Raw genomic sequence first — 22,288 nt, 5'->3', positions numbered from 1 at the left:
CACTAATTGGAATTCATTCATTCCATTGGTAGCACCTGGTTGACCTGAGAGGGGTTCCTGCTACCCTGCTCTGTGTTGTTGCCTACCTGGGTCCTGACTATTTCCAGTCATGTTTTTGGTCCTGTGAGTTCCGTTATAGCCTCCTAGTGAATTTCCTTTATTTAAGGACGGCCATAATCAGTTTGCTATTTGGAGTAAAAGAAATGTACTGGATAGATTGTATGTCCACAGCTTGGCACAGACCTGGCAACAGTAGGTGTTCAATAAATGCTAAAGGAAAAAGTGTCCAGGTATGTGGCTTGAGCTGGTTACTTAATATCTTAGAGCCTCAATTTTTCTTCCTCCTAGGTAAGCCACATATCATCTGGGATCTCTGATTTCTCAGGGAAGAAAATCACTTTGCTTCTTCCTTTATTACCTTCCTCCTTTCAGTTCTCTACTCCTCCTTCTCAGCTACAACAAAGCAACCCAACCCAACCCAGCCCAACACAACCCCAACTCTCCTTATTTTCTCAGGCAGAGCAACCTAACCACAATGTCTGGAGCTACCATTCAGATCCTTGTTATGCCATTTCCTAGCTGTGTGACCTTAGACAAATAACTGAATCTCTTGATGTCTTGGTTTCCTCATGTACATATAGCCACAGAGAAATTATAGTATCCATAACAGTATATATTTTAAATGAGATAAAACAGGTAAATTGTCCAAAATAATACTTAGCACATAGTAAACACTCATGCTAGATCTCATTAATATTTTCATCTTTTTGTTGCATATGCTTCTGGATAGCTACGCCTCCAGGGTGATGTTTTCCAAAGCATGGTTCCTGAACCACCATCATCCAAATAAATTGGAGAAATTAAGAATGCAGGTTCCAACACTCTAGATCAAATGGACTTAACTGATACATACAGAACCTTTCACCTCAAAGAAGCAAAATATATTCTTTTCAATTGTGCATGGAACATTTTCAAAGATAGACCACATGGTAGGACACAAAACAAGCTTCAACAAATTCAAGAAAACTGAAATTATATCAAGCATCTTCTCGGATCACAGTGGCTTGAAACTAGAAACCAGTCCCAAGAAAAGAACTCAAAAACATTCAAATACATGGAGACTGAATAACATGCTATTAAATAATGAATGGGTTAACAATGAGATCAAGGAAGAAATCAAAAAGTTTCTAGAAACGAACGAAAATGAACACACACAACAGCCCAAAACCTATGGGACACAGCGAAGGCAGTCCTAAGAGGGAAGATCATAGCACTACAAGCCTACAAAGAAAGATAGTAAAATCTCAAATAAACAACCTAGCTCTACATCTAGAGGAACAACAACAAACAAAGCCCAGAGTGACTAGAAGGAAGGAAATAATCAAGATCAGAGCAGAATCGAATGACATAGAGACTAAAAGAATAATTCAAAGGATCAATAAATCCAGGAGCTGGTTCTTTGAAAAGGTAAACAAAATTGACAAGTCTTTAACCAGACTGATCAAGAAAAGAAGAGGGAGCACACAAATAAATCAAATCAGAAATAAAAGAGAAGTTACAACGGACACCACAGAAATACAAAGGATTGTAAGGAATTACTACGAACACCTATATGCCAAGGAATTGGACAACCTGGGCAAAATGGACAAATTTCTAGAAACATACAAGCTTCCAAAACTGAATCAAGAAGAAGCAGAAAGCCTGAATAGACCAATAACAACTCATGAAATTAAAGCAGTAATCAAAAAACTCCCAGCACACGAAAGCCCTGAACCGGAAGGCTTTACAGGCGAATTTTACCAAACATTTAGGGAAGAGCTAACTCCTATCCTCCTCAAACTATTCCAAAAAAAATTCAAGAAGAGGGAAGACTCCCAAACTCTTTTTATGAGGCCAGTATTATCATAATTCCAAAACCAGGTCAAGACATAACAAAGAAAGAAAACTACAGGCCAATATCTCTGATGAACATAGATGCTAAAATCCTCAACAAAATGTTGGCAATTCAGATCCAGCAATACCTTGAAAAGATCATACACCATGATCAACTGGGATTCATCCCAGGAATGTGAGGATGGTACAATATTTGCAAATCAATAAACATAATACAAAACATAAATAAAATGAAAGACAAAAATCATATGTTCATATCAACAGATACTGAAAAAGCATTTGATAAAGTATGATAAAAACACTCAGCAAAGTGGGAATAGAGGGAGCATACCTCAGCACAATAAAGGCCATATATAAGAAACCTATAGCCAGCATCATATTCAATAGGCAAAAACTAACAGCTTTCCCCTTAAGATCGGGAACAAGACAAGGATGTCCGTTTCCACCACTTTAATTCTACATAGTATTGGAAGTTCTAGCCACAGTGGTCAGACAAGAAAAAGAAACAAAAGGCATCCAAATTGGAAAGGAAAAAGTAAAACTGTCATTATTTGTAGATGAGATGATAGTGTATATAGAAAACCTATAGTCTCCACCAAAAAAAAAACTACTTGAACTAATAAGTGAATTTGGCAAAATAGTGGGATACTAAGTCAATATTCAGAAATCAAAGGCATTTTTTACACCAACAATGAAATACCAGAAACAGAAACGAGGGGGAAAATCCCATTTACTGTAGTGACAAGAAAAATAAAGTACCATGGAATAAACTTAACCAAGGAGGTAAAGATGTATACTCAGAAAACTATAGAACACTGAAGAAAGACATTAAGGAAGATACAAAGAAATGGAAGCATATACCATGTTCCTGGATTAGAAGAATTAACATCATTAAAGTGTCCATACTATCTAAAACAATCTATAGATTCAACACAATCTGTATTAAACTATCAATGGCATATTTCACAAATCTAGGACAAATATTTCAAAAATTTATATGGAACCAAAAACGACCCTGAATAGCCTCAGCAATCTTGAAAGATGAACAAAGTAGGTGGGATCACACTACCTGATATCAAACTGTTCTACAAGGCCATTGTAATCAAAAGAGCCTGGTACTGGAACAAGGACAGACATATAAGATTAATGGAACAAAATAGAGAGCCCAGAAATAAACCCAAGTCTCTGTGGTCAGTTAATATTTGACAAAGGGGGCAGGAGCATAAAATGGAGTAAAAATAGCCTCTTCAATAAATGGTGTTGGGAGATCTGGACTGGTACATGCAAAGAAAAAGAAACTAGACCACCAACTTACACCATACACCAGAATAAATTCAAGACGGATAAAAGACTTAAGCGTTTAAGTTATGGCACCATAGAAGTCCTAGAGAAAAACACAGGCAGTAAAATTTCAGATATCCCACACAGCAATATTTTCACTGACATATCTCCTAGGGCAAGGGAGATAAAGGGAAAAAAATAAACAAATTAAATATATCAAATTAAAAAGCTTCTGCACGGCTAAAGAAAAACATCATCAAAATGAAAAGGGATCCAACAGTATGGAAAAATATTTTTGCCAATGATACCTTGGACAAGGGTTTGATATCCAAAATATATAAGGAATTCATATGACCCAACACCAGGAAGAGAGACAATCCAATTTAAAAATGGGCAAATGACCTGAACAGACACTTCTCCAAGAAGGCCATACAGAGGGCTCACAGACATATGAAAGGATGCTCAACATCACTAGCCAGCAGAGAGATGCAAACCAAAAACGCAGTGAGATACCACCTCACACCTGTCAGAGGAGCTATCATTAACAACCAACAAACACCTTGTGCTGGCGGGGATGTGGAAAAAAGGGAATCCTAGTGCATTGTTGGTTAGAATGCAGATTGGTACAGCCACTGTTGAAAATGGTATGGAATTTCTTCAAAGAACTAAAAATGGAACTGCCTTTTGACCCAGCAATTCCACTGCTGGGATTATACCCTAAGAATCCTGAAACACCAATTCAAAAGAACCTGTGCACCCCAATGTTCATAGAAGTGTTATTTACAATAGCCAAGTGCTGGAAACAGCCTAAGTGCCCATTAGTAAATGAGAGGATCAAAAAACTGTGGTACATTTACACAATGGAATACTATGCAGCAAAAAGAAAGAACTCTTACCTTTCATGACAGCATGGATGGAACTGGAGAGTATTATGCTAAATGAAATAAGCCAGGCAGCAAAAAACAAATACCATATCATCTCACCTGTAAGAGGAACCTAATGAACAAAACAAATGAATGAGTAAAATAGAACCAGAGGCATGGAAACAAGGAACAGATTGACAGCAACCAGAGGGGAGGGGTGAGGGGGATAAGGGTGGAAAGAAGGGGAAGGGGCTAGTTAAGGAACATGTATGAATGACCCACGGACATGGACAATAGGGTGGGGATTGTCTGTGGGAGCGGGGGCGGGCAGGAAGAGATGGGCAAAGGTGAGCAAAGGGGGGAAAATTAGGACAATTGTAATAGAACAACAATAAAATATTTATTTTAAAAAAGAATGCAGGTTCCTGGACTCCATCCCAGACCTAGTGCATCACAGTATCTAGGGCAGAGCTAGGGAAATTACATTTAAAAATACATCACCTTAGTGATTCTGATGCTCAGTCATATTTTTGAAATATTAACATAATACACATACCATAACAATTACCTTTTTACAATGTAAAGTTCAATGATTTTTGGTATATTCACAGTTGTAAAGCCATTACCACAAAATTATTTTAGAACATTTCATCATTCCGAAAAGGAATCAGGTATGAAAAGAAATTGTGCAGCAGTCATTTCCCATTCCCTTCTGTACCCCTATCCATACCCCTGGCCAAGCCCTAAGCAACCACATTATTCTACTTTCTGTTTCTATAGATTTGCCTATTCTGGCTATTTCATATAAATGGAATTATACAATATGTAGTCTTTTGTGACTGGCTTATTTCACTTAGCATGTTTTCAAGGTTCATCAATATTGTAGCATGTATCAATATTTCATTCTTCTTTATGACCAATTATAGTCCATTGTATAGATGCACCATATTTTGTTTATACACCCATGGCAAACAAAATGGACATTTGGGTTGCTTCCACTTTTTGGTTATTATGAAAAATAACTATAAATAAGCTATGAACATGTGTACAAGTTTTTATGTGGACATCACGCTTCATTCCCCTTGAATATATAGCTAGGAATTTAATTGCTGGGTCATATGGCAACTCTGTATAACATTTTGAGGAACTACAAAACTATTTTCCAAAATGACTATAGCATTTTACATTCCAACCAGCAATATTATGAGAGTTCCCATTTGTCCACATCCTTGTTATTATCTTTTATTGTAGCTATCCTAGTGGATATGAAGTGATATGTCATTGTGGTTTTGATTTATATTTCCTTAACAACCAATAATGTTGAGTATCTTGTCACATGCTTATTGGCCATTTGTGTATTTTCTTTGGAAATGTATCTATTCAAATCCTTTGCCCATTTTTAATCAGGTCATTTGTTGTTTTATTATTGAGTTGTAAGCATTCTTTATATATTATGAATAATTGTCCCTAATCAGATATACGATTTGCAGATATTCTCTCCCATTTTATGGTTTGTCTTTTCATTTCTTGATGGTGTCCTTTGGAGGACAAAAATTTTTAATTTTGATGAAGTCCAATTTATTTCTTCTGTTGTTGCTTGTGCTTTTGGTGTTATAACTAAGAAATCATTGCCTCCAGGGTCATGGAGACTTACTTCTATCTTCTAGCAGTTTTATAGCTTCAGCTCTTATATTTAGGTCTACGATCCATGCACACTCATATTTAAGAACCAGTGGTTTGAGTTACATCTTATACCCATAGTAGCTAATCACTGTTCTTCCCAAAGACAATCCTTACCCTAAGAAGAATTATAAGTCATTTGTTAGGATGATGCAAATAATAATAAAACAGCTAACAATGTATATTGAGCACTTGCTATGTGCTAAGCATTTTACATTACATAATCTTGTTCAATCTTCACTATGTATTATAATCTCCTCCACTTCTCATGATGTAATATACTTTACCCTAAGTTGATGTAATACATGTCTCCTCCTTTTATGAAAAGAAAATACCAACCCTTGTTTTGCACCGGTCTCACTCAGCCCATCAATTACAATGTTGTAGCTGGACCAGCCCTTATGGGTCTCATTATGATTTCAAGGTGCCCTTTACCAATAACTATCAGGAAACTTTGAAGAGATAAGGTTAATTACTTATAAGACCTGCAAGACCTGAAAATTACACAGCACACCTGGGGCTGTACAGCAAGGTTAGTGGGGAGGGAGGGGGAGGAGGGGGAAGAGAGAGAGAGAGAGAAAGAGAGAGCACACCCAAGTGAGCTCACAGGCCTGGGGTACCGCTTTTTTTGGGAGGGGTCAAGGATGGTGGCCTAGGGTTACATGGGTTCACACTTCATTGATGAATTTAAAAAGCAGGAATTTAAAGCCCTGGAAAAGAGAAGAAAAAAACAAAACAAAACAAGTAGCTCAAATAGTAAGTTATTAAAATCAGCCCTGGCTGGTGTGTCTCAGTGGATTGAGTACCAGCCTGCACACCAAGTGGTCGTTGGTTCAAATCCCCATCAGGGTATATGCCTGGGTTATAGGCCAGGTCCCCAGTTGGGGGCATGCGAGAGGCAACCACACATTGATGTTGCTCTCCCCCTCTTTCTTCCTCCATTCCCCTCTCTCTAAAGATAAATAAAATATTTAAAATCAACCAATATGTCTAAAACAGTGGGGGGAGGTGGTCTGTCTCCTTACCTAGTTGTGTGGCTGGCAATCTGTTTAATGGGGATAGCCATCTTTGAAGTGGATGCCTCAGGCAGTTTAAGACAAGTACTTGCTTTACAAAAAAGAAATAAAAACCCAAAAGCCTATAAGGTTGTACAGACTAAACAAGCTAATGTGTGTTAAAAGTATGGCACAATGCCTGGTAGAGCAGGGTTCAAAGGGTGGGAGTGCCTCTTTCTGTCCCTTCATGATCCCCGCTTCCAATGGAGACCTGCTCCTCCCACTGGTCAAGAAAACTATCAGTTTCAGGGCTGATTTTTGCATTCTGCTAGCATCCTGCTCCTCTTCTTTTCTTCTCCTATCATGGTTTGTGATTTTACTCTTATTTGTGTTATTCTTAAGAGGATCACATCTCTGCAACTACTCTCTAAGTTCCATAAAAGCAGGAGCTATAATTTTGTTACTGCAATATTCCCTAACACCCAGTATAGAGCCTTGGGATATAATGATCTTTTATTTATTTTTAAAGATTTTATTTATTTATTTTTAGAGATGGGAGGGGAGGGAGAAAGCGAGGGAGAGAAACATCGATGGGTTGCGTCCTACCCGCCCCAACAAGGGACCTAGGAGGCAACCCAGGCCTGTACCCTGACTGGGAATCCAGCCAGTGACTTTCTGTAGGATGATGCCCAATCACCTGAGCCATCCAGTCAGGGAATCTTATTTTTATTATTTCTTTCTTTATTTAAAAAGATTTTATTTATTTTTATAGAGAGGGTAAGGGAAGGAGAAAGGGAGGGCGAGAAATATCAATGTGTGGTTGCCTCTTGAGTGCCCTGAGCTGGGGACCTGGCCAGGCAAGCCAGGCATGTGCCCTGACTGGAAATTGAACCAGCGACCCTTTGGTTCACAGGCTGGGGCTCAATCCACTGAGCCACACTAGCCAGGATGGGAATCTTATTTTTAATATAACGTATTTAGTTGTAAGTTTATATAATTTAATTTTTGATAATGGATGTGTTTAAAAGCGACTGGCAAAATTTTAAATAATTCTTAAGTTGTTCCAAGCAGGCTGGTAGGAGTCAACAACCAGTACATTTTTCAGATGAGCGATCTGAGGCACAGAAAGGTTACACAACTCATTCCAGGCCCCAGGGCTAACAAGTCTGTTTACTTTTCCAAAATGTATCCTCAGAATTCAATATAGTGCCTGGCAATAGTTGGTGTCCAATACACAATCGTAAATACATGAATACACGTTTAACATTCTTTAAAAACAAAAGGAAGCCCTGCGCAATGTGGCTCAGTTGGTTGGTGCCTGTGTGGGACACCGAAAGGTCTTGTGTTCAACTCCCCGTCTGGGTAATGCCTGGGTTGTGGTTCAGTTTCCTATCCCGGGCTTACCAGATCTTGCTCTCACCCCCTTTCCCTCTCTCTAAAATCAACAAGCATGTCCTGAGGTGAGCATTTAAACATTAAACACACACTAGCCCTGAGCCCCGTAGCTCAGTTGGTTGGGCGTGGTCTGCAAAAGAAAAACCGCTGGGCTTGTTGGATTCCCGTCCTGGCGCCTGCCTGGGTTGCGTTTTGATCCCTCTACGGAGCGCGTATGGGAGGCAACAAATGGATGTTTCTCTCTGATCGATATTTCTCTCACACATCGATGTTTCTCTCCTTTCTTCCTCTCTTTCCCTCTCTAAAAATAAGTAAATGAAATCTTAAAAAAATACACGAGTGAAACTAACATCTCTAAAACGGGTTCACAATCCTAGGAAGATAACCGCTTTCACTTGCTCGCTTTCGGCAGCACTTCACTCAAGTACTTTTACAATTCACTAGCTATTCAAGGCGACCTCGCCCAACCTTTTGCAACAAGTTTGAGATGCCCCGCTTTCCGTCGTCCCGCCCTGCATGTCCGCAAGGATCCCTGGGAGCGGTAGTCCTCTGTCTGGCAGCTCCGACGGCTGCAGCCTGGCGCGCCGAGTCGCAGAACTACAGAGGTGGCGCACAGGTTGCGAGGCTCTTCCGCCTCGCCTTTCCCTCCCTGCCGGCGCGCCCGCCCCAGCTGTCATGGCGGCTCCCTTGGCCCTTGTGCTGGTGGTGGCCGTAACAGTGCGGGCGGCCTTGTTCCGCTCCAGTCTGGCCGAGTTCATCTCCGAGCGGGTGGAGGTGGTGTCCCCACTGAGCTCTTGGAAGAGAGGTGAGGCCACCGGCTCAAGTAGGCGGCCAGATGCGGTCTCTGCTCTCCTGGTCTCTGTGAATGGGAGGCTGGACAGTGGCTGCAAGCTCAAGATTCTGCCTGACTCTGGAGTCCTCAGTGAGGGCGTGGGGGGCGGGGCCTAAGGACGCGGCTGCTTAGGGGAGGGGGCGTGGGACTTTATGGTGAGTTTTGGGCCCAAGGATCCGGATTACCAGAAGGATGGGGATCTGAGGGGGTGTGTCCCACTCGCGTCCTGAGCCAGGAGCATGGTCTGAGGAAGGGTCGGCATACGTAAAGGGCTTGCAGGGTGGAGTGGGAATTGAGAGGGGCGTGGAATTTAACGCGGGATCGCAAGTGGTGCTCCCTGGGGTATGGGATGGTGTGTGAGGGGTCCCAGGTGAGGGGATCAGTCTCGCTTAATCAAGGAACGTATGTGAGGTGCTTAGACACCTCTTCTCAGTCTGGGACTTGCAATACCAGTTTTTCTACTGTTCATATTTAAGATCTTCATTAAAGATTGTTCTGTACTAGCTCCTACAATGAGACAGAATTTGGGCTGACGTTATCCACAGATCCTTCCAGTGGGAGAAACAGTTACACTCATTTATAAAAAGTACTTCCAGTGTCCAGGTTCTTCCTTGGAATTCTGACTTGAAAGTGTCCTCTCGTTTTCCAATTTCCTAAAGATGAGGGGATTTGAGCTAACTCTTGAAGAATGTAGAGTTTGGAAAGGGAGATTAGAGAAAGGGGAGTTCCAGGTAGCAGAAGGTAAACAGGATCAAGAAATGGGAAAGATGTGTAATGTCCAACGTAAGGGATAAATGGGTGAACTCTCGGTTAGGGCCAGTTTGAAGATTTTTTTTAGAAAAAAAAAATTTTTAACTGAAGTACAGTATATAGACAGTGCCCATATAATAAGTGTAGAGATTAATTTTTTACAAACTATATGCCCATGTAGGCAGCACCTAGATTAAGAAACAGAATATTGCTGTCCCTGGTTGGGTGGTTCAGTTGGTTGGAATATTGCTTGTACACTAAGAGGCTGAGGGTTCCTGGTTAGGGCACATACCTAGGTTCCATCCCCAATTGATTGGGGCACTGATGGGAGGCAATGGTTGATGTTTCTCTCACATCCGTGTTTCTCTCTTTCTCTCTCCCTCTCTCCCTTTCTCTGTCCCCCTTCCTCTCTATCTAAAATCAATTTTTTTAAAAAAAGTATCCTCAGGTGAGGATTAAAAAACAAAACAAAACATTACCAGCACCCCAGAAGCCCTCTTCTTGCGTTTGCACTTAATTCTAGAGTTTTGGTGTTATCCCATAGGCATTTTGGAATGGAAGTGGCATAATGAATGAGTGTTTTAGGAATAATTAGAGCTAAGATTTTTAAAAATACTATATATCAGAGACTATGATAAGTTTCATTTAATCTTCCAGTTATTTTCTGTGTTAGGTGATGTTATTTTCTCCATTTTACAGTTGAGGAAACAAAGATTTAGAGAAGTTAAATAATTTGCCCAGATTTCCAAGTTGATGAATGATAATAAAGGTAGTAGTAATTCATACATGTGATGGTAAGAGCTTAGACTTGATATCTTTACATATAATATTTACATATTATTCTTTGTTGAACTGAATTGTTTTGTTGAAGCAACTTGATTCTTGCTCTCTTCTGGATACTAGAAGACCCAAGGCAGTATGAGACCCTCCTTCCTCTACTCTCTAAGCACTTTATACATGCCTCTGTTAAGAGCATTTCTCACCTTATATAATAATTATTTGTTATATTTGGTTTCTCCACTGTACTATGAGCTCCCTGAAGGTCAAAACTTATTTTCATTCCCAAATTCTTTGTGCCCGTCATAGAGTAATTGCAGAGTTACTTGTTGAATAAATGTTGAAGAAAAGAAACTGTTATATCTGGTTGCTATAGAATAGGCAGGGTGAAGGATCCAAGATGAAGCAATGTTGTATGGTGATTAGGAGCACAGGGTCTGGGATCTTAAAAAGGGTTTGAGTCTTTCTCTGCCTCTGCCACTTACTGTCTGTATGATCTCTAACATCAGCTTTCTCATTTGTAAAACAGGAAATTATTATATGTACTCCATTAAATAAATAATCCATGTTGAAGCTCTTAGCCCAATAATGAAAGTCAAAATGACTTAAGTCTAAAATTTTTAGTTTAAATAATGAGAATGGTGGTGATACTGTCTGACATAGGTGAGTCAGAAAGGATAGCAGCGTTTGATGTGTATGTGAGTTGATAATACATTATTCAGAGGTTTAGGTCTGGATCTTAGGGTCAATGTCAGACCTAGAGAAAGAGATTTTGTAATCATCCATCTGGATCTGATTAAGTCAGGATAATTGTTCTGTTTTGAGGGGAATCTACAACATCTATTAAGTATAACTGTCTTCAGAGTATGCTTTAAGATAGAATATTTTTAAAAGCAGGGATTGTATTGAGCCCTAAAAAGCAGGCATTTTATTGGGTTGACGAAAAAGTTCATTTAGTTTTTTCCATAAAATAAAGGACACACTTTTTATTTTCACCAATAACTTCATTGATTTGGACATTTTGAGTATGTTGGCCATCTCCCACTACTAGTTTCTAGTGGGTAGAGGCCAGGGGTGCTGTTAAACACCTTCCAATGCATGAGACAGCCTCACAGCAAAGACTTATTTGGCCACTATGTCAATAGTGCCAAGAAACTTTGCAAACCACTTTTGATGCATTTGATCAGTCATAGCACCTTCTCCATACACTGCACAAATCTTTTTTTGCATTTTTACCTTTCTTGAAATAATAAAGCATAATATTCCAGAAATGCTTATTTTCTTCCATCTTCAATATTAAAATGGCTACACAAAAATTTATCAATTTTGATCAGTTTTTTTTAATGCATTCTGATATGACAGCTGTCACAATACAATCTAACAAAATTGTTTTGAATAAAGTTAAAGAAAACTAAGTGCTACTAGAGACATCATATGGAAAAAATGAACTTTTTAGCCAACTCAATAATATATTGAAGTAGGAGCCCTTCTGGTTTCACATAACTTTGAGTTTTTGAGTGACCAGTTTTTTGGGTGAAAGGCCTTGGATCCAAATAGACTTTGATTGTTTGTAATCATGGGCTCATTTTTAATGGGAATAAGTGAGAAGTTGTATACTTGGAGGGGAAGGTTCCTCAGATAGGTGAAGGGTTTTAAGTTGGTGTGTTGTCAATTCTTTCATGTGCAGATGACAGAATCCCAACTCACAACTGTCCAAATTATAATAAAAAAATAAACTTACTGGTCTACGTCAGTGATTTTCAACTTGTATGCTGCAGTAATTTTAAAACATGCAATACCTGAATGTTTAGTCAGGGCACTGACCTCTTATCCCTGAGACTGTCAATTAAAAAAATGACAACAGCCAACATAACAATAACCACCTGGTATGAATGAATCAAAATTATACCTATTTTTTTGTCAGATTGTCAAAAAAAATTTTTTGTGTGTGCTGCAGAATTTTTGTAATTAGTTTATGTGTGCCATGAAATGAAAAACGTTGAAATTTGCTGGCCTACATGATTAAACAATCCAAGGGTAGATCCCGACTTCAGGTTTAGCTGGGTCTGGAGACATATTGATCTCATCAGGACTAATATTGTTTCATTTCTGCATTGATTGCATTCAGGAGCGCTCTAGCCAGGTATTGACAAGATTGGCCACTAACAGCCTTTGACTTTTATATCCTCACAGTGTCAATTCCAATGGAAAAAGGGTACCTTTTCTTCAATGAGCACAATAAAAGTCTTAGAATTGAGTCAAATTGATCTTATTTGAATAATATGCCAATTGTTAACCCAGCTCTTGTGGTCAGTCTGGGTCATGTATCTACATTTACTTCTTTGGACAAGGGGCAACCTCCTAAACTGTGGAAGAGGTGGGTAACCTATAGGAAAACCAAATTTTATTATCAGAAGTGGGGGAAATTGATGCTAGGCAGGTGGAAATAACAGATATTAGTTATAATAGCAAAGGGGTCTTTTCTGTATCACTTATTTCTACAGATTCATTAGTTTATTTAATAGTCTAGCTAAAATTTATGCAAATAAACTAAAATTTACACAAATTTCTTGGTTCACAAAGTAACTGACACTGCTATAATGCTTCCTACATGCCAGGCACTGTTCTAGGCACTTAAGGTATGTTAAAAAACTTAATTTAATCTCTACAATGGCCCCTTGATGTAAATGCTATTGTTAGCCCTATTTTATAGATGAGAAAATTGAAGCACAGAGATATTGTCACTTGCCCAATGTCGCATAGATAATAATGTTTTATGTGGATAGCTGGCAATCTTTAGGCATGGCTGTTCACTAGAGTTCATTCTATACTACGTTGTGTAGAAATCTTGGAATCTTCTGTCATATTTTGGTATTTCCTCAGTCTTTGACCTAAAGATTCGGTATCAGTATGGGCTTAGCTTCTTGAGTTCAGAGTAGAGTCCAAGCTCTTAGTGCTTATTTAGAGACCCACCTCCAATGAAGCTGTGAGAGTCAGGGTTAGGAGGAACACTTCTGATAGCACTACTTTAAAACACACACACACACACACACACACACACCTTTTATTGCTAAATATAACAGAATTAGTAAACCACACACAACAGTGTATGGTAGTGTATATAATTCACTATCAAGTGAATTATAAGGCAGACACTTTTGTGACTGTCATCCAAGTCGAGAATCAGAACTTCGGCATTCACTCCAGAGGCCTTCCCATAGGCCCCATCTCAATCACAGTCCCCTCACCCCTCTCATAAGTAACCATTATTCTGACTCTTATGGTAATGAAGTCTTTGCTTTATTTTATTATTATTATTATTATTCCCCAAATGAGCATCCTTAGACACTAGCTTAGTCTTGACCTAAAAATAAGTTTTCTTATGTGTCTTTTAAGCCTTCCTTAATCTTTAAGGTTCCTGTCCATCCTGTCCTTATCTGTTGAGGAATCCAGACCATTTGACTGGTAGTTTCCCATAGTTTGGATTTTCCTGATTGTATATTCATGATACAGTTTAAGATGTTCTTGTGCTCTCTGTATATCCAGCAAATTAGCAGCTGGATCCAGAGACTGGATACCTCTACTTTTTTGTTTGTTTTTTAGCTTTTTATTTCAAACAATTTTAGGCTTAGAGAATATTTGCAAAGATAGACAGATCCCATATATCCTTTTCCCAGCTTCCCCTAATATTAACATCTCACATAATCATGGTAATAGTGATCATCGATATAATACTATTAACTAAACTAGTTATTCAGATTTTACCATTTTCCCACTGTTCTTTTTCTGTTCCAGGAGCTGATTGAGGATCTTATGTTGCATTTTGTTGTGTCTCCTTATTCTTCTCTGATCTGTGACAGTTCCTCAGTTTTTCCTTGTCTTTTGAGTCCTTGACATTTTTGCAGTGTATTGTTCAGGTATTTTGTAGAATGCCCCTCAATTTAGGTTTGTCTAATGCTTATCTCATAGATTGAGATAATGGATTTTGAGGAAGAATCCCATTGAAGTGATGTCCTCTTCATGTATTGAATTAGGGTATCTGCCCAGTTTCTCCACTGTAAAATTATTATTTTCCCTTTTTAATCAATGCACATTTTGGGAATATACTTTGGGGCTCTATAAATATCCTGTTTAAGTTTTTGCCCACTAGTTTTTACATTTATAGGTTGATCTTGCTTGTAGCAGTCATTGCTGTGGTGTTCTAATAGTGAGTTTTCTATTTCTCTCATTCTGTCTTCATTTATTAATTGCAATTCTTCTGTAAGGAAGAGTGGTTTTTATTTACTTATTGATTGATATCAGTATGGACTCCTGGGTATTTTTTTTATTCTCTGGATTATAATTCATACCATATTTATTTCATTGCTCAAAATATTCTATCTTTAGGCATTGGGATGCCTTTTAGGTTGATACCTTCATCTTTTGTTTTTACATACCTCCCTCCTGCCTTTTTTAAAATTTATTTTTTTTAAGTACTTCATTACTTTCTGGAGCCAGGATTATCTTGTGTTTTCCTTGGTCTAACACTGGAATCAACCACTTTTCCAGGGAGACTTGGTTCCTTTACTGGGGATTATCATTTAGAAACCAAGATCTGGATGTTAGTTGTGTTCATTGCTACTGGAATGACACTGTTTCTTGAGCCCTTTGGGCTAGAAATACAAGGATACCACTTATTCTGAGCAAGCATACTCTTCTTTAAAAATAATTTTTTTTTTAAAGATTTTTATTTATTTGGAGGCTACCCAAAGATGATGGTGTAGGCAGACATGGCTTGCCTCTTCGCACAACCACATCAAAATTACAACTAAAATATAGAACAACCATCACTCAGAATTGTCATTAATCAAGTGGAATGGAAGTCTGACAACTACAGAATTAAAGAAACCACATCCAGTCAGACTGGTAGGAGGGCTGCAGATGTGGAACGGGCTTGTCCCACACCTACATGTGGTGAATAAAAATTTGGGAGGGATATCTTGGGAGTGAGGAGTCCCAGCCCTACACCAGGCCCCCCCAGCCCAGAGTTCTAGTGCCAGGGAGATAAGTTCCCACAACTTCTGGCTGCACAAACCAGTGGGGATTGAGTCAATGGAAGAAACTGCTGGACCCCCAAGCAGTTCCTCTTCAAGAACCCAAACATGAGCTCACCCCCTCAGACTCACTCCTTCTGAGCTCCAGTACCAGGTTAACAGCTTGAAAGGCACCAGTGGTATACAGGGAGAAACTGAAGTGTCTGACATCAAGGTGAGCAGAGGCCATTTTCACTTTGCTAAACCCTCCCCACACAGAGCCAGCAAGCTGGTGCCATATCTGAGACTAAACCTGGTAACACTGTTTGACCCACCTTGGAGATCCCCAGAAACTGCCTCCCCCAACATAACAGCCCATCCAAGTCTCTTTTCCATATGAATAGCTGGTCTTGGCTCATGCTTCACAACTTCCTAAATCCTATCAAACAAGCAACAGCGGGCTTCAGTGAGCCCCAGGCCCAGCACTAGCAGCAGCCAGCTTAGATTCACAGTGGCTTCGCTTAGGAATCGCCAAGCCCAGCACAAATAGCAGCCATCTCAGATTGCTTTATAGCTCAGGCAGGGTGTGCCAGGCAAAGCAGGTTGGGGCTGACCTTGGCCTGCACCACCTGGGAAACCCCAAGACCAGCACACTCAGCTACAGACCATGTCGGAGCACCACCACCTGCCCCTGCACAGCGGATCCTCCACAGAGAGCGAAGGTTGGTGGTTAGTGGTCATAGCCAGTCCTTGCAACTAACTGGTCTGGGTAGATCCCTCCTATTGATCTGCCAATAGCAACCAAGGCTCCACTAAAAGAGGAGTGTGTACTCAGCCCACATGAAGGGCGCACCTTGAGTACCCAGATTGGGTGATAGGAGAGGCTGTGCCACTGGATCCTACAGGACACCTACTACATTAAGCCACACTACCATGACTCTGAGTCAAAGCAGCTCTACCTAATACATAGAAACAAACACAGGGAGGGAGCCAAAACAAGGAAACAAAGAAGCATGGTCCAAATGAAAGAACAGATCAAAACTCCAGGAAAAGAGCTAAATGAAATGGAGATCAACAACCTATCAGATACCAAGTTCAAAACAGTGCTGATAAGGATGCTCAGAGAACTCAATGAGTATGGCAAAAGCATAAGGGAAGAAATGAAGGCTAGGCTAAGTGAAATAAAGAAAAATCCACAAGGCACCAATAGGGAAAGGAAGGAAGGCAGGATTCAAATCAATGATTTGGAAAATAAGGAAGAAGTGAACTTTCAACCAAAGCAGAATGAAGAAACAAGAACTCAAAAAAACAAGGAGTGTATAAGAAGACTGGGGCATCTCCAAAAGGGCCAACATGCGAATCATGGGGTGCCAGAAGGAGAATAGGAAGAGCAAGACATTAAAAACTTATTTGCAAAAATAATGAAGGAAAACTTCCCTAATTTGGTGAAGAAAATAGACACACAAGTCCAGGAAGCACAGGGAGTCCTAAACAAGCTAGACTCAAAGAGGACCATACCAAGGCACATCATAACTAAAATGCCAAAGTTTCAAGATAAAGAGAGTATCTTACAAGCAGCAAGAGAAAAGGAGAGAGTTACCTACAAAGTGGTGCCTATAAGACTATCAGCTGATTTCTCAAAAGAAACTTTGCGGGCAAGAAGGGACTGGCAAGGAGTATTCAAAGTGATGAAAAGCAAGTACCTACAACGTAGATTACTCTATCCAGCAAAGCTATCATTTAGAATCAAAGGGCAAATAAAGTACTTCCCAGACAAGGTAAAGCTAAAGAAGTTCATCATCACTAAGCCCTTACATATGAAATGTTAAAGGAACTTATTTAAGAAAAAGAAGAAGATCAAAACTATGAACAGTAAAATGACAACAAACACAACTATCAGCAATTGAATCAAAAAACAAAAATGAGCAAAGAACTAAACAGGAACAGCATCATAGGTATGGAGATCGCATGGAGGGATATCAATGGGGTGGGGGAAGGGAGAGAAAGGGAGAAGGTGCAAGGATTAAGAAGCATAACTGGTTGGTACAAAATAGATGGGGATGTTAAGAATAGTATAGGAAATGGAGAAGCCGAAGAACTTACATGCACGACCATGAACATGAACTAAAGAGGGGGATTGCTGGAGGGAATGGGGGTATCAGGTGGAGGGGGGCAAATGGGAAAAATTTGGGACAACTATAATAGCATAATCAATAAAATATGCTTAAAAATATTTTATATGTTTTTTTTTTGGAGGGGATGGGAGGGAGAAAGAGGGAGACTTTTTTAAACATCAATGTGCCGGAGAAACATCCATCAGCTGCCTCTTGCATGCCCCCCCCTGGGGACCTGGCCCACAACCTAAGCATGTTCCCTGACTGGGAATCATACCAGCAACCTTTTGATTTGCAGGTTGGTACTCAATCCATTGAGCCACACCAGCCCGGACATATACCATTCTTTGTTGGGAAGCGCAGAGATGTTTTGTCTTATACTAGGAAAGTACATCAAGTTAACTAAATAAGAATTCTTGCTTCATGGAATTTAATAGGTAAGAGTTGAGAGACTTTATTAAAACAAACAACTTCTGTTTTAGAATATTTGGCCATAATTAATGAATTTTTTTTTTTTAATTAATGGACTTTTATGTTCAACTATTCAAAAACAATTGTTGGATAATAATCCCATGGAGCAGAAATGTTATTCAGTTGCTCTGGTATACTTTTCATAGGTTTTATTTGATGGGGGGAGGGGTGGTACTCTACGGGAGAAATGGCTTAAAGTCATAGTCTTTTTTTTTGTTTTGTTTTTAGTTTTAATGAGGACTTAAATGTTTTTTTTTTTGTTTATTTCACAAAATAGGCATTTTGTGAAACCTGCTTTAAAATGTTCCCAGCAAAATATTATTGAAATGTTATCTATAATAGAATTTGGGGCCTTGGTTTTTCTTTTACACATGGGATAGAGTCACTATTATATTCTAGAAGATTTTGGTGGTCTATAGCTGTAATGTTCCCAAACACACTACTGACCATGCCAAAGTTTTCTATCATGTGCACCAAAACAAACAAAACAAGGTCATTGCACAATGTTAATAAAAAAACTAAGTGTATTTAAGTAAAAATATTGTGAATTTTTGTTCTTCTTATACTTTTTAATGTTATAGATGGTGGTAATAAAAGGCGGTGTGTAGTTTTTAAAAAAATGTTTTTATGTGAGATTCTTTCCCCAAATCAATTACCTATTAATTAATAGGAGTTCATATTTAATAATCAAGATAGCAGAGCTACCTTCCAGGCACTTGCTGGAGAACACATTAACAATTTCACTGGTATACAATATCTAGCCAAACTATATCTGAGAGAAATTACATTTTAGACTGTTGTCTGAAAGGTATGCAGCCTGTTTCTCTAGCTACATCATCAAGAGTTTCCCTCTGGATTAAACCAGTGGAGAGTGATGTTCCTTGATAGCATGTTACTGCTCCTGTGTTGAGTTGCTTTTACTACTCTGTGGATGCCAGTGACTTATATTGAGCGTTAGTTGCCTTGTGAAGTGGCCTGATGAATCATCTCCATGGGTCTCTACTAAAGCTGTTAAAGAAGGGTTTAATAGTTGTGTGACACAGCCTCTTCCGTGGCTCCTTGAGGGAAGTTTCTGGTCCTAGTGTAAGGACCAGTTAGAATTATTTGAGCCATGCTCTTTATTTTATTGTATAGCTACTATGAATTGTGTAACTGATTAGGTTTCCTCCTAGGGGGTTCTATAAAATTTAAAGCCATATTTATGGCTTTATATGGCTTTATAACTTGAATTCTGTTTTATTTATTTATGTTTGAATAGGTCATTCAGTCACATGGTTCAGAAGTCAATGGTGCAAAAGGCTATATGATTAAAAGGCACCTTTCCACCACTTGCCTATAACTACCTCGTTCTGTTCCCTGACAGGAACAGTTTCTCATGTGTATCAGTTTCTTATGTATACTTGTGAGGTATTGTATGCTTATATAAGCTGGAACATTTTATAGGTTTTTGTGGCTCCAGTTTGTTTTTTCTTACCTTTCTTCACTCACTTTCTTTTAAAATTAATTTTTCTGTTTATTTTTTTCTTCTTAATTGAATGTATTGGGGTGACATTGCTTAATAAAGTTATATAGGTTTCAGGTGTACGATTCTATACTGTGTCATCTGTATATTGTATTGTGTTCACCACCCCAAGTCAAGTCTCCTTCCATCACCTTTCATCCCCTCTTTACCCTCTTCTACCTCCCCCACCCCCATTTCCCTCTGGTAATCACCAGGCTGTTGTCTGAGTCTGTGAGGTTTTTTTCCTGGGTGTGTGCTTAATTCCTTCACCCTTTTTCACCGAACCTCACAGCTTCATTTCTTTTTAGTAATTATAAAATAATGAATGTGCATTGCTAAAGGTTCAGAAAATGAAAAGATAAAGGAAACTAAAACATCTTCTGTACTCTTATTACCCAGAGATGGTCATTATTAGCTTTTTTTTGTTTATTTTTATTTTATTTAATGTTTTATGTTTATTTTGAGGCATTTATCATTAAATATATATTTATTCTTAAATACTTAAATGAATGCTTATAAGTATTTAAAATAAAATTCTATTGTATTTTACATGCTATATGTCCTGCTTTTCTTCAGGAGCGTTTCATGGACATCTTTCCTTCAGTAAATACATATCTAATATACTTTTTAACTTTAACTCTTAATTTTGAAATAACTTTAGATTTTTTAAATGTTGTAATAATATACACAGAGTTCCCGTTTACTCTCACCCTGTTTCTTCTGGATATAGGATGACATCTTACATAACCATAGTACATGGCCTAAACTATAAAATTAACATTGATGCAATATGAACTAATCTGTAGATCTCACTGGAATTATAACAATTGTTTCACTGATGTCCTTTTTCTCATCCAAGATCTAGTCCATGATCCCACATTGCATTTAGTTGTTATGTATCCTTAGTCTTTTCCAATCTGGGATACTTCTTCAGACTTAGCATTTTTAATGAGTACTAGCCAATTAGTTTGACTATCAATTTGGGTTTGTCTAATGTTTTCTCATGGCTAGATTGGAATTGTGTGTTTTTAGCAAGGATACCACTTTTTTTGTTTTACGATTTTATACCAGATTTATTGAGGGGAGGGAGGAAAAGGGGTTAGAGATAAGAGGGATACTCCCGGTCCAACTCAAGGGCCCATTGGAGTTTCCTCAAGGATACCACATTTTTGGCATAAGGACTGCAGAAGTGTTTTATGCTCGTCTCAGTGAATCATATTAGAAGGTATTTGATGTTGACAATGTTAACTTGTTAACTGGTCAGTATGCAGGGTGGGGCAGAGTAGGTTTACAGTTGTGAGTACCTGAAACAAAGAGTTTAGTTTAGTATTATTACTCATTAATTATTGTATTATTTTCCACATGAACAATTGTAAACCTACTTTTGCCCCACCGCGTATTACTGGTGATGTAAACTTCAGTCACTTGATTAAGGTAGTGAATGTCAGGTTTATTCACATAAAATTATTATTTTTTCTCTTGCAAATATCCTGTTTCTCATTATATTTTTACCCACTAATTTTACTATTCATTGTTGACACTTGCATTTTATAGTTATTACTATGGGGACTGCCAAATGGTGCTTTTCTGTTTCCATCTTTCTTTCTGCATTTGATACATATAGTTGTATGTAATGAAGAGCTTTCTTTTCTCTTTATTTATTTGTTTCATTTATAATATACTATAATCTTTAACTGTAAAGTGTATCTGTCTATCCATACACACACACATAATTCATTTAAATAAATCTTCATTAATGGACATTGGGGTTATTTTTAATTTTTCGCTATCCTTGAGCATGGTAATGGTGACTTGTCCAATTATTTTCCTAAGATAAATTGCCTTAAGAACAATCATTTCTGGGTCAAAAGTACACACAAAAAGTACATATCGCTCTGAAGAAAAATTAATACAAATGTACCTCAAAGCACATATGAGTGACCATTTCTCCACCTATGAACATTTCTTACGAGCTCTTAATTTGTTATCTTACTGTGTTTTGGATTGGAGCAGAATATATATAAATGAAACACTTTTTAGAGTGGGTGGGAGTTACAAGGAGATCAAAGGAAACTTATAATTCAATATAAAGCATTCTCATAATGAGTGACTTGCCACAGTGGAAAGGGATACTCTATGGAAGAAGGCTTCCCAGTATCAGAAATGTTCAAATCAAGACTTAAACCCAACTTCTGGGAATGAGGTTAAAGGGGGTTAGATAAACTATGAGCCCTTCTTTGTCCTGGGAGTATCTGACACTGATTTATGGATGTCTTACTTTTCAGTGGTTGAAGGCCTCTCACTGTTGGACTTGGGAGTGTCTCCATATTCAGGAGCAGTATTTCATGAAGTAAGTGGTTCTTGTTTTTTCTGGGTATTAAGAGTACTTTGTAGTCACAGATACCAAAGCCTAACCTGTAGTTAGTACTAACATTTAAAAAGATATATTTTTTTTTGAGAGAGAGGGGAAGCGGGGGAGAAAGAGGGAGAGGGAGAGAAACATCGATGGTTGCCTCTTGTATGCACCCTGACTGGGGACTGACCCTACAACCTAGGCATGTACCCTGATCAGAAATTGAACCAGCAACCTTTTGCTTTGCGGGACTGTGCCCAACCAACTAAGCCACATTAGTCTGGGCTAAAGAGATCTATTTTTGAAAATCATATTTAGAAATAGCCCTGTTTTTTTTTTTTAAGTATATTTTATTGATTATGTTGTTACAG

General features: G+C 38.5%; 1 protein-coding gene and 1 long non-coding RNA gene across 3 annotated transcripts in view; one reads left to right on the top strand and one right to left on the bottom strand.

Moving 5' to 3' along the window:
• The first annotated feature begins 8,729 nt into the window (after positions 1 to 8,729).
• The window catches only part of PIGU (phosphatidylinositol glycan anchor biosynthesis class U), a 91,502-nt gene continuing 77,943 nt past the window's right edge, over positions 8,730 to 22,288 (top strand). The window contains exons 1-2 of the mRNA XM_090286268.1: positions 8,730 to 8,912; positions 21,850 to 21,914. Coding sequence (XP_090142394.1) covers positions 8,783 to 8,912; positions 21,850 to 21,914 — 195 coding nt within the window. The 5' untranslated portion in view covers positions 8,730 to 8,782. The remainder of the gene's footprint in view (positions 8,913 to 21,849; positions 21,915 to 22,288) is intronic.
• LOC150003462 (uncharacterized) overlaps positions 20,637 to 22,288 on the bottom strand; it is a 30,104-nt gene continuing 28,452 nt past the window's right edge. For both annotated transcript variants that reach the window (XR_016512769.1, XR_016512768.1), the window contains exon 3: positions 20,637 to 20,868. This is a non-coding gene — a long non-coding RNA (uncharacterized LOC150003462). The remainder of the gene's footprint in view (positions 20,869 to 22,288) is intronic.

The sequence above is a fragment of the Furipterus horrens genome, unplaced genomic scaffold (genome assembly GCF_987537825.1).
Source record: "Furipterus horrens unplaced genomic scaffold, mFurHor1.1.pri manual_scaffold_8, whole genome shotgun sequence".
Taxonomy (NCBI): Eukaryota; Metazoa; Chordata; class Mammalia; order Chiroptera; family Furipteridae; genus Furipterus; species Furipterus horrens.
This window is presented reverse-complemented; position numbering and strand designations above follow the sequence as displayed.